Source organism: Tetrahymena thermophila (assembly GCF_000189635.1).
Source record: "Tetrahymena thermophila SB210 genomic scaffold scf_8254789, whole genome shotgun sequence".
NCBI lineage: Eukaryota > Ciliophora > Oligohymenophorea > Hymenostomatida > Tetrahymenidae > Tetrahymena > Tetrahymena thermophila.
The window spans coordinates 1,991-13,399 of NW_002476545.1; the positions used below are offsets into that span (position 1 = coordinate 1,991).

The 11,409-nt window shown below is 18.4% G+C and overlaps 5 protein-coding genes across 5 annotated transcripts in view; 3 read left to right on the forward strand and 2 right to left on the reverse strand. All coding sequences in view use genetic code 6, as the record gives it.

Annotated features, from left to right (window-relative positions):
- Positions 1 to 559, reverse strand: part of TTHERM_001549937 (hypothetical protein) — a gene marked incomplete at both ends in the record, with an annotated part of 701 nt that extends 142 nt beyond the window's left edge. Inside the window, 2 exons of the mRNA XM_012795877.1 lie at positions 1 to 11; positions 485 to 559. The exon at positions 1 to 11 is cut by the window's left edge and continues 142 nt beyond it. Coding sequence (XP_012651331.1) covers positions 1 to 11; positions 485 to 559 — 86 coding nt within the window. The remainder of the gene's footprint in view (positions 12 to 484) is intronic.
- Positions 560 to 1,013: 454 nt separating this feature from the next.
- Positions 1,014 to 3,112, forward strand: TTHERM_001549938 (hypothetical protein; the record flags this gene model as incomplete). Its single annotated transcript, XM_012795878.1, has 11 exons — positions 1,014 to 1,073; positions 1,131 to 1,186; positions 1,448 to 1,531; positions 1,576 to 1,677; positions 1,745 to 1,834; positions 1,892 to 1,981; positions 2,052 to 2,141; positions 2,220 to 2,414; positions 2,507 to 2,593; positions 2,687 to 2,773; positions 2,899 to 3,112. The coding sequence occupies 11 exons, from the start codon at positions 1,014 to 1,016 to the stop codon at positions 3,110 to 3,112; spliced, it is 1,155 nt and encodes a 384-aa protein (XP_012651332.1).
- Positions 3,113 to 3,295: 183 nt separating this feature from the next.
- TTHERM_001549939 (hypothetical protein) lies at positions 3,296 to 3,457 on the forward strand (the record flags this gene model as incomplete). The annotated part of the gene is made up of 1 exon (XM_012795879.1): positions 3,296 to 3,457. The coding sequence occupies one exon, from the start codon at positions 3,296 to 3,298 to the stop codon at positions 3,455 to 3,457; it is 162 nt and encodes a 53-aa protein (XP_012651333.1).
- Positions 3,458 to 5,796: 2,339 nt separating this feature from the next.
- TTHERM_01549940 (kinase domain protein) lies at positions 5,797 to 7,617 on the forward strand (the record flags this gene model as incomplete). The annotated part of the gene is made up of 8 exons (XM_001008972.2): positions 5,797 to 5,807; positions 5,875 to 5,964; positions 6,017 to 6,106; positions 6,177 to 6,266; positions 6,344 to 6,541; positions 6,641 to 6,727; positions 6,819 to 6,905; positions 7,047 to 7,617. The coding sequence occupies 8 exons, from the start codon at positions 5,797 to 5,799 to the stop codon at positions 7,615 to 7,617; spliced, it is 1,224 nt and encodes a 407-aa protein (XP_001008972.2).
- A 587-nt stretch (positions 7,618 to 8,204) lies between these two features.
- Positions 8,205 to 10,358, reverse strand: TTHERM_001549940 (oxalate/formate antiporter protein; the record flags this gene model as incomplete). Its single annotated transcript, XM_012795880.1, has 6 exons — positions 8,205 to 8,325; positions 8,583 to 8,672; positions 8,925 to 9,014; positions 9,271 to 9,360; positions 10,213 to 10,262; positions 10,320 to 10,358. 6 exons carry the CDS (start codon positions 10,356 to 10,358, stop codon positions 8,205 to 8,207), a joined length of 480 nt encoding a protein of 159 aa, XP_012651334.1.
- Positions 10,359 to 11,409: the final 1,051 nt, after the last annotated feature.

Consider the following 11,409-nt stretch of genomic DNA (forward strand, 5'->3'; position numbering starts at 1 on the left):
TATTTTTTTATCTTTTTTTATTCAACTAATATTATTTTATTTATTAATTTAAAGAATAATTTTTAATTTAAAAGTTTATTCTATTTTGATATTTATTAATAATTTACACAAATTTATTATAAAAGTGAGACCTCAATGAATGAATCATAAATATTCAAAGTAATAAGCAAGTGTCGTAAATCAAAACGATTAGTTGTCTTTAATATTGATTTCTAATGATAAACAACTGTTGAAAAAAGGATGAATAAATATAAAATGTTTGAATAATATTATATATTTTATTATATAATATTTTGAAAAAAATTTAAACCTAAAATATAAATATAAATAGATTTTATTATTGATTTTATATTTATAAATATCATTCATATTTTTGTAAGTAAATAAATTATTTATAAAAAATAAAGAATTAAATGCTCTTAAGCAAACTCTCTTGTTTCTCCAAAAACGATCAAACAATTTGAAACTTTTAGTGTTATATTACATCTTATTAAATTATATAAATGCCAAACTTTATATGCCAGTTATATTTTAATCTTAAATATTATGCATCAATCATATTTTTATCCTTTTTTTATTTATCTTGAATAATTAGATGCCATGATTTAAATAAAACCTCAGGGAGAAATCAAGTATCACTTTTTATTTTAACTTTTTTGTTTATAATGTTTATTAAAAATTTGTTAATAATGTTTTTTGAAAAGTCTTAAAAAGTAGCCCTCCGAGTTAAATACTTGGAAGGCCAAAATATAGTAGACAGAGAAGTTTTTACTGCCTACTGATCTAAAAAAACCCTGATTGTAAATTCTCTTAGTGATTATGACTATTTCATCCTCCTATAAAGAAAAATTTTTTATTTAATTTAATATTAAAAAAAATTAAAAAATAACTTAAAAAGGTTGCTATTAAAGTATATAGTCAATAAAATATGCAATAAAGTCATTTTGAGGAAAAACACAAAACTAATTTGTTATTAGTTCTCATAAAATGAATTAAAAGCAATATATAAAAAAATGAATACTAGTGAGAAATCTTCGGTCTTATAGGAAAATGAAATTTATGGACTAACAAAAGTTTATATATTACTTCATTAATTCATTTATATTAATTCTATTTTATTTAAAAAAAAGCTTATGGAACCAAATTTATCCCTAGAATAAATAAAGTATCTTAACCTTGATTTTCAGTAAGAAAACTTTAGTTATCTTTTAATATTTTCTATGAAAAGATAATTATTTAATTTAGTTAAAAAAATTTATTCAATTAACATAATGAAGATTATTATTTCATTTCTATTGTTGGCATTTAAGCAAATTAAACAAAATTTTTAATGATTTTTTATTTCTAACTATTTAAAATTAGAAATTTAAAATTAAAATTGACTAATAATTATTTAATTCTTACTTCTTTTAAAGATTGAATTTATAATTTTTTTTTATCAAAAAAGATAAACTACTTAAGATAAATTTCCAATGATAGCTTCTCAAATTGAAAATTGTTCCAATCTCAAATATTTAATTCTTGATTTTAGGTATAAAATTTTGAATTTATTTATCTAATTATACATTTTTATAGTCATGAGTATGGATAAATTTATGTAAGCCGAAAGCAATTATCTATATTAGGAGCCAGTATAACGAAATGCAAACAAATATCTCTTTTGTAAATGGACTTTACGTAAATTATTTAATATTTTAAATACTAGTTTAACTAAGTAAAATGTTTAATGATTTTATTACAAAAGACTTTAAAAAATTGAAGAAAATGGAGTATTATTTATTGCTTCTATTATAAAAGGTTGTAAGAATCTTCAAATATTAAATCTTTTTGGATTGTAAGTTATGATTTACTAAACTATTAATTTGAATTATTTATTTATGAATTAAATTAGCGGGAGTACTCTAAGGGATGAAGGATTATCAAGAATAGCTACTGCTTTGCCAAAGTGCCAAAAAATTACAAAGCTTGCAATATCTTTTATGTAATTAATATAAATACATATATATAAACAAATATTTTAACTATTTATGTTTATTTAACTAAATTTAAAGTTGTGATGAAATCAGTGATGAAGGGTTATAAAATTTAGGATCTGCTTTAGTAAATTGCTAAAGATTGTAAGAATTGAGTCTTGAAATTTGGTAATTTGATATAATTTAATCTCAATTTAACATTATTTATATTGCAAATAAAATAAAAATTTTATATAATTATAAAAGTGATAATTGTTTTAGAGACGATGGTTTATCTAAATTAGGCTTAAATTTAGCTAAATCTGTTAATTTATAAGTATTGAAAATCAATACTCACGATAGAAATCCAACTTATATTAAGCCTACCTCTAAAGGTTATTACGATTTATGTGCTCATTTATCAAATTTAAATAATCTCAAAGAATTTTTTCTGGGTTTCTGGTATTGTTTGTTTATTATATTATATTTTACTTATTTTCTCCTTTAATGTTTAAAAAAATATTCTAACAAAATGTTATAATAATATTTTAAAGCTGGGAAATTAATGGTGCATGCTTACCTTAAGTTGGATTAGCCCTAAAAACTTGTAAAAATCTAATCAAATTATTTCTATTAGTACGGTAAATATATTGTTTTCTGACAAATTATTCGATTAAAGAAAAAAAATTAAACATTTATTTAATTAATTAATAAAAATAATTTAAATAAATAAGTTTTGAAGTAAGCGATAAAGACACTGAAGAGTTTGCTTTTCACATATAAAATTATAGAAATCTCATCTAATTTGATATTTTAATAAAGTAAAAAATTTAGTTTAATAAAACAAACATTTTTTATTAATTTTGAGAATTATTTATGTATGAATTTCTTATTTCTTTATTCATGGATATTTTTAACTTCTAAATATCAATAAAATAATATATAGCCTACATGAGAAAACTAAGAAGAAATTATAAAGAAAAATCTTTAAAATGCCAAGAATAGTTTGCTTTTCTATTGAAGATGAAGATTTTGTAGATTTAATAGTTGAAGATAATTTACGTTATTTAGCTATTCATCGTTTGGAAAAATAAATTATTAGGATTAAATAGTTTGACTGTCCAAAATTTAACGATTCCAATGATTAATCAAATAAATGAAAAAAAAATATAGCAACAATTAGAAGGTAGGTGATTCTAATGCTGAAAACTAATAAACTGATAAGTAACAAGAAGAAAAATCAGATTAAAGTTACTTAGAAGGCTTTCATCAATAAAGTGAAAGTCTATCTATTTCAAGCTCAATCTTACAATATCTTGAAGATAATTTTAGTTATGAAGATAATGAAAGATATTCAAAAAGAGTATGATCACAATACTGATAAATATGATAACAATTATCATTTTACTATGTAAGATGGCTCTAACTAAGAATATTAATAATAAGAATCATAAGATAATGATGACAATAAAGATGACGATGATCAATCCAAATAAGCATAGTGAAAAGTAAAATTGATAAATCAAATAATCAATAGTTTTTTAGATACTCCAGCAAATTATCGTACTCTCGATATATTCAATTAATACCTTATTATAATTAAATAATTATTTTTAGATAATTGTATTTTTTCTATTTTTATTAACTTTAGTTTGTATCGAATAATATTTTAAATCATTTTTTAATTTTAACTATCTTCTCTTTCAACTAACATACATGTAATATTAGATTACTATTAATTCTTGATATATGAATTTAATTTTTTGACATTTATTTACTTTGAAAGTTATTTTTTTCTTCTTTTATTTTTAGACTATTTTATGCGTTAAATTTTATAAATATAAAAAATCAAATATAAAAAAACAAAAAATTAATTAATAGTAAATTATGATAAAATTATAGTATGTATTAAAGATTTCTTAAAATATAAATTAATCAATAAAAAATTAAATAAAATAAGAAAAAGAAAAAAACATAAAATTAATTTTTAAAAAATAAAAAATGAACTAATTAATTTATATTTTATTTTAATTTATAAATAACTAAAAATACTCAACAAATAGCAATAAATATAATTAAATACTTACTTTAGAAATTAAATGAAGTTATTAATAATAAAGGGTAATTAACTATATGGATATAATTTATATTTTAGTTTTCTCAAATTAAATTAATTCAATTTATTTTATAATAGGACAAATATTTTTAACCTACCAGCCAAACCAATTCATTATTTATTGATTACCGAAAAAAATTACTTCAAATAATATACTATTGTCAATTACCAATTTGATTTTGGTTTTTAATTTTTCTATTCTTCAATTACACTTAAATGTAATATAATAATAAAATTATTTTTTTTTTAATAATATTTTTATTTCAATTATTTTAAATCTTATTTCGGAGATGGTTAATAATTTTATTTACTTAAACTATTACATGTATTTTATAAACCATAATAAATATTATTATAATATTTATTATAATAATTATTATTTTTCTAATTTTACATTTAATTTAATTTATTTAGAAAAAGAATTTTTATTTGAATAAAAAAGAATTCAAAAGAATTATCAATAAATCTGTAATAAAGAGATTAAATATAAAAAAAATAAATATTTAAAAAATAAAAAGTATGGTTTTTTAAAAGATAAAAAATAAAGAAAATTTAATTTAAAATTTTTTTAATTTGAATTTTTTACTTCAAAAATTCACAAAAAAATCTAAATTTTACAGACAGACTATTATACAAATGATTTTCAATATTTCAAATTAAAATTAAAAGTTCTATCAATTTTAATTTTATTATAATTTTTTTTTTATTATAAAAAATATTCTATTTAGTTTTTAGTAGAACTAAGCCAATAAATATTTCATTGGCATATTACTTATAATAGATCGAAATACCAAAAAATAAAAATAATATTCAATGCAGATACATATTTATTATATATGCCATATATTTATATTGTTAAAATTCAGAATACTGATTATGACTATTTCATCCTCCTATAAAGAAAAATAATTTATTTAATTTAATATTATAATAAATTAAAAAATAACTTAAAAAGGTTTCTATTAAATTATATAGTCAATAAAATATGCAATAAAGTCATTTTGAGGAAAAACACACAACTAATTTGTTATTAGTTCTCATAAAATGAATTAAAAGCAATATATAAAAAAATGAAAACTATTGAGAAATCTTTGGTCTTATAAGAAAAGGAAATTAATGAACTAACTAAAGTTTATATATTACTTCATTAATTCATTTATATTAATTCTATTTTATTTAAAAAAAAGCTTATGGAACCAAATTTATCCCTAGAATAAATAAAGTATCTTAACCTTGATTTTCAGTAAGAAAACTTTAGTTATCTTTTAATATTTTCTATGAAAAGATAAATTATTTAATTTAGTTAAAAAAATTTATTCAATTAACATAATGAAGATTATTATTTCATTTCTATTGTTGGCATTTAAGCAAATTAAACAAAATTTTTAATGATTTTTTTTTTTCTAACTATTTAAAATTAGAATTTTATTATTGAAATTGACTAATAATTATTTAATTCTTACTTCTTTTAAAGATTGAATTTATTTATTATTTTTTTTATCAAAAAAGATAAACTACTTAAGATGAATTTCCAATGATAGCTTCTAAAATAGAAAATTGTTCTAATCTCAAATATTTAATTCTTGATTTTAGGTATAAAATTTTGAATTTATTTATCTAATTATACATTTTTATAGTCATAAGTATGGATAAATTTATGTAAGCCCAAAGTAATTATCTATATTAGGAGCCAGTATAACGAAATGCAAACAAATATCTGTTTTTTAAATGGACTTTACGTAAATTATTAAATATTTTAAATACTAGTTTAAATAAGTAAAATTTTTAATGATTTTATTACAAAAGACTTTAAAAAATTGGAGAAAATGGAGGAGTTATTATTGCTTCTATTATAAGAGGTTGTAAGAATCTTCAAATATTAAATCTTTTTGGATTGTAAGTTATGATTTACTAAGCTATTAATTTGAATTATTATGAATTTAATTAGCGCATGTAATCTAAGGGATGAAGGATTATCAAGAATAGCTACTGCTTTGTCAAAGTGCCAAAAACTTACAAAGCTTGTGATATCTTTTTTGTAATTAATATAAATACATATATATAAACAAATATTTTAACTATTTATGCTTATTTAACTAAATTTAAAGTTGTGATGAAATCGGCGATGAAGGGTTAGAAAATTTAGGATCTGCATTAGTAAAATGCTAAAGCTTGTAAGAATTGAGTCTTGAAATTTGGTAATTTGATATAATTTAATCTCAATATATAATTTTTAAATAAAAAATAAAATAAAAATTATATATAATAATAAAAGTGATGATAATTATTTTAGTGACGATGGTTTATCTAAATTAGGCTCTAATTTAGCTAAATCTGTTAATTTATAAGTATTGAAAATCAATACTCATGATAGAAATCCAACTTATATTAAGCCTACCTCTAAAGGTTATTACGATTTATGTGCTCATTTATCGAATTTAAAGTATCTCAAAGAATTTTTTCTGGGTTTCTGGTATTTTTTGTTTATTATTTTATATTGTATTTTACTTATTTTCTCCTTTAATGTTTAAAAAAATATTCTAACAAAAATGTTATAATAATATTTTTAAAGCTGGGAAACTAATGGTGCATGCTTACCTTAAGTTGGATTAGCTCTAAAAACTTGTTAAAACCTAATCAAATTATTTCTAGTAGTACAGTAAATATATTGTTTTCTGACAAATTATTTGATTAAAGAAAAAATTAAACATTTTTTTAATTAACTAATAAAAATAATTTAAACAATTAAGTTTTAAAGTAAGCGATAAAGACACTGAAGAGTTTGCTTTTCACATATAAAATTATAGAAATCTCATCTAATTTGATATTTTAATAAAGTAAAAAAATTTAGTTAAATAAAACAAAAATTTTTTATTAATTTTGAGAATTATTTATGTATGAGTTTCTTATTTGTTTATTCATGGATATTTTTAACTTCTAAATATCAATAAAATAATATATGAAAAAATAAATAATAGTCTACATAAGAAAACTAAGAAGAAGTTAAAAAGAAAAATCTTTAAAATGCCAAGAATAGTTTGCTTTTCTATTAAAGATGAAGATTTTGTAGATTTAGTAGTTGAAGAAAATTTAAGTTATTTATCTATCGATTGTTTGGAGAAAAAAATTAGTATTCAATAGTATGACAGTCAAAAATTAAACGATTCCAATGAAACTAATCAAATAAATGAAAATAAATATAGCAACAATTAGAAGGTTGGTGATTTTAATACTGAAAACTAATAAACTGATAAGTAACAAGAAGAAAATTCAAATTAAAGTTACTTAGAAGACTTTCATCAATAAAGTGAAAGTCTATCAATTTCAAGCTCAATCTTACAATATCTTGAAGATAATTTTAGTTATGAAGATAATGATTAAGATGAAAAAGATATTCAAAAAGAGTATGATCACAATACTGATAAATATGATAACAATTCTCATTTTACTATGTAAGATGGCTCTAACTAAGAATATTAAGAATAAGAATCATAAAATAATGATGACAATAACGGTGATGATGATGATCAATCCAAATAAGCATAGTGAAAAATAAAATTGATCAATTAAATAATCCATAGTTTTTTAGATACTCCAATAAATTATCCTTCTCTCGATATATTCAATTAATACCTTATTATGATTAAACAATTATTTTTATATAATGTATTCTTTCTATTTTTATTAACTTTTAACTATCTTCTCTTTCAACTAACATACATGTAAAAAAATCAAAAATAATATATTTAAAGACCTAATAATACAAAAAAAACAAACAATAATACATATAAATATAATAAATGAATAAATAAATAAATAATTTTTAATTTAAGTTGTATTCTGAGTGCATTTATATGTGCGAGTATTTCTATTCTATTCTATTCTGCACCAATTTAATTGATACTTTTTAAATATTGAAGAAAAAATATATCATTAAATAGTTAATTAGAATGAAAAAATGAAGAAAAAATATGAAATGATATGATTAATTAATTAATTGATAATAAAGGCAAAATTTGAAAATAAAATGTTGAGCTAAATTAACTAAGAAAGAAAGAACAAAAAAAGCAAGCACAATAAAAAGAAAAAGAAAAAAGAGCTTTATTGTCTTAAATTAGTTATTATAATTAAAAATATCACAATCCAAAACAAATAAACTGTTTTTACTAAAGGTAAAGTGTCAAATTTGAGAGATTAATGCAATTTGCTAAAGCAGAACCTAAGCCTGATGCACCCTTTGCACTAATTTAATTGCAACTTTTTAAATATTGAAGAAAAAATATATCATTAAATAGTTAATTAGAAGGAAAAAATGAAGAAAAAATATGAAATAATAAGATTAATTATTAATAAAAAAAGCAAAATTTGAAAATAAAATGTTGGGACAAATTAACTAAGAAAGAACAAAAAAAAAGCAAGCTCAATAAAAAGAAAAAGAAAAAAGAACTTTGTTATTTTAAATTAGTTTTTATAATTAAAAATATCACAATCCAAAACAAATAAACTGTTTTTACTGAAGGTCAAGTGTCAAATTTGAGAGATTAATGCAATTTGCTAAAGCAGAACCTAAGCCTGATACACCTTCATCACCAATTTAATTAGACCTTTTTAAATATTGAAGAAAAAATATATCATTAAATAATTAATTAGAAGGAAAAAATGAAGAAAAAATATGAAATCATAAGATTAATTAATTAATAATAAATGTAAAATTTGAAAATAAAATGATGAGCTAAATTAACTAAGAAAGAACAAGCAAGCTCAATAAAAAGAAAAAGAAAAAAGAACTTTGTTATTTTAAATTAGTTTTTATAATTAAAAATATCACAATCCAAAACAAATAAATTTGTTTTTACCCAAGGTAAAGTGTCAAATTTGAGAGATTAATGCAATTTGCTAAAGCAGAACCTAAGCCTTATGCACCCATTGCACCAATTTGATTGAAACTTTTTAAATATTGAAGAAAAAATATATCATAAAATAGTTAATTAGAAAGAAAAAATGAAGAAAAAATATGAAATAATAAGATTAATTAATTGATAATAAAGGCAAAATTTGAAAATAAAATAATGAGCTAAATTAACTAAGAAAGAACAAAAAAATCAAGCACAATAAAAAGAAAAAGAAAAAAGAGCTTTGTTGTTTTAAATTAGTTTTTATAATTAAAAATATCACAATCCAAAACAAATAAACTGTTTTTACTGAAGGTCAAGTGTCAAATTTGAGAGATTAATGCAATTTGCTAAAGCAGAACCTAAGCCTGATGCACCTTCATCACCAATTTAATTTCCACTTTTTAAATATTGAATAAAAAATATATCATTAAATAGTTAATTAGAAAAAAAAAATGAAGAAAAAATATGAAATAATAAGATTAATTATTAATAATAAAAGTAAAATTTGAAAATAAAATGATGAGCTAAATTAACTAAGAAAGAACAAAAAAAAAGCAAGCACAATAAAAAGAAAAAGAAAAATGAGCTTTATTGTTTTTAATTAGTTTTTATAATTAAAAATATCACAATCAAAAATTATATACCATTCATTTTATAAAATTAAAATTTTTAATATGTTTTATAAAATTTTTTCTATCCTAGATTTTTAAAATTTATTTCTTTCAAAAAAATGATATGTTATGCTTTCTAAAAATTAGCTTTATTTATAATGTTATTTAGATATAAGTTAAATAGATATTTCAATATAGGAGGAAAAAATGAAGAAAAAATATGAAATAATAAGATTAATTAATAATTAATAAAATTAATAAAGAATTAAAAAATATGAAATCATAATAAAAAGAAAAAGGAAAACAAATCAAATAAGTTAAAAGAACTTTAATGTTTTATATTAACTTTTATAATTAAAAATATTATAATGCAAAACAAATAAATAGCTTTTATTAAGTGTAAGTTTTAATAGCAAAAATGAAGAAAAAATATCAAATAATAAAAAATGAATAATAAATAAATAATTGAAAATTGAAATGAAAATTAAGTTAAATTACTAAAAAATTTAAGTTTTAATAAAAATAAAAAAATAATGATGATAATTTCTTTTATATAAATTATTTATTCAAATAAATTTAAAATAAAATAAACAAAAAATATTAATAATAATAAAAATAATATTAATTAATTAAATTACTTGAGATCAATATGGAGAACCTAATGAGATAAAAGTGAAGAGTTTTTAAACTTTTTTTATTAATTTATATAAATATAAAGGATATTAATAAAAAAATTAATAATTACTTCTTCTAAATCTTTGTAATATTTAATCTATTACATCATTTATTTTTTTTTTCTAAAATATAGAATAGCAGTTTATGAAATTTAATTAATTAATTAATTAATTATAAATGGATAAAAAGAACAAATAAATATAATAATTAATTAATTATCAAATATTAATTTATATATTTGGTTTTATTAAGAGATATCACATTCACTATTTAAACTTAATATTTTTATTTAAAACATATTCTTAAAAATATAGTATTCAGACAAAGCTCATTGAATATTACAAAGAAAGTTATGTAAAATTTGTTTTCACTTTTTCAAAAATGTTAGGGTTTTTTGGAAGAAAATTTTGGCTTGGGTTGGTGTACCCAGAATCATATTTTTGCTAAAACAGAAAAATCTACTGATAAACATTATTTTTATAATACTTAAGAACATTAATTACCAGGTTATTTTAAAATATTACTAAATAAATAACTGGCCGTCTTTAATTCCTACTACATATTTAAGTTTTTGTTTTAAATAAAAATATTAAGTTTAAATAGTGAATGTGATATCTCTTCATAAAACCAAATATATAAATTAATATTTCATAATTAATTAATTATTATATTTATTTGTTCTTTTTATCCATTTATAATAAATTAATTAATTAATTAATTAAATTTCATAAACTGCCATTCAATATTTTTGAAAAAAAAAATAAATGATATAATAGATTAAAAAATATAATAATTTAGCAAAAGTAATTATTAGTTTTTTTATTAATATCCTTTATATTTATATAAATTAATAAAAAAAGTTTAAAAGCTCTTCACTTTTATCTCATTAGGTTCTCCATATTGATCTGATGTAATTTTAATTAAAAAATATTATTTTTATTATTATTAATATTTTTTGTTTATTTTATTTTAAATTTATTTGAATAAATAATTTATATAAAAGAAATTATCATCACTATTTTTTGATTTTTATTAAAACTTAAATTTTTTAGCAATATTTTAACTTAATTTTCATTTCAATTTTTAATTATTTATTTATTATTCATTTTTTTTTATTTGATATTTTTTCTTCACTTTTGCTATTAAAACTTACACTTAAT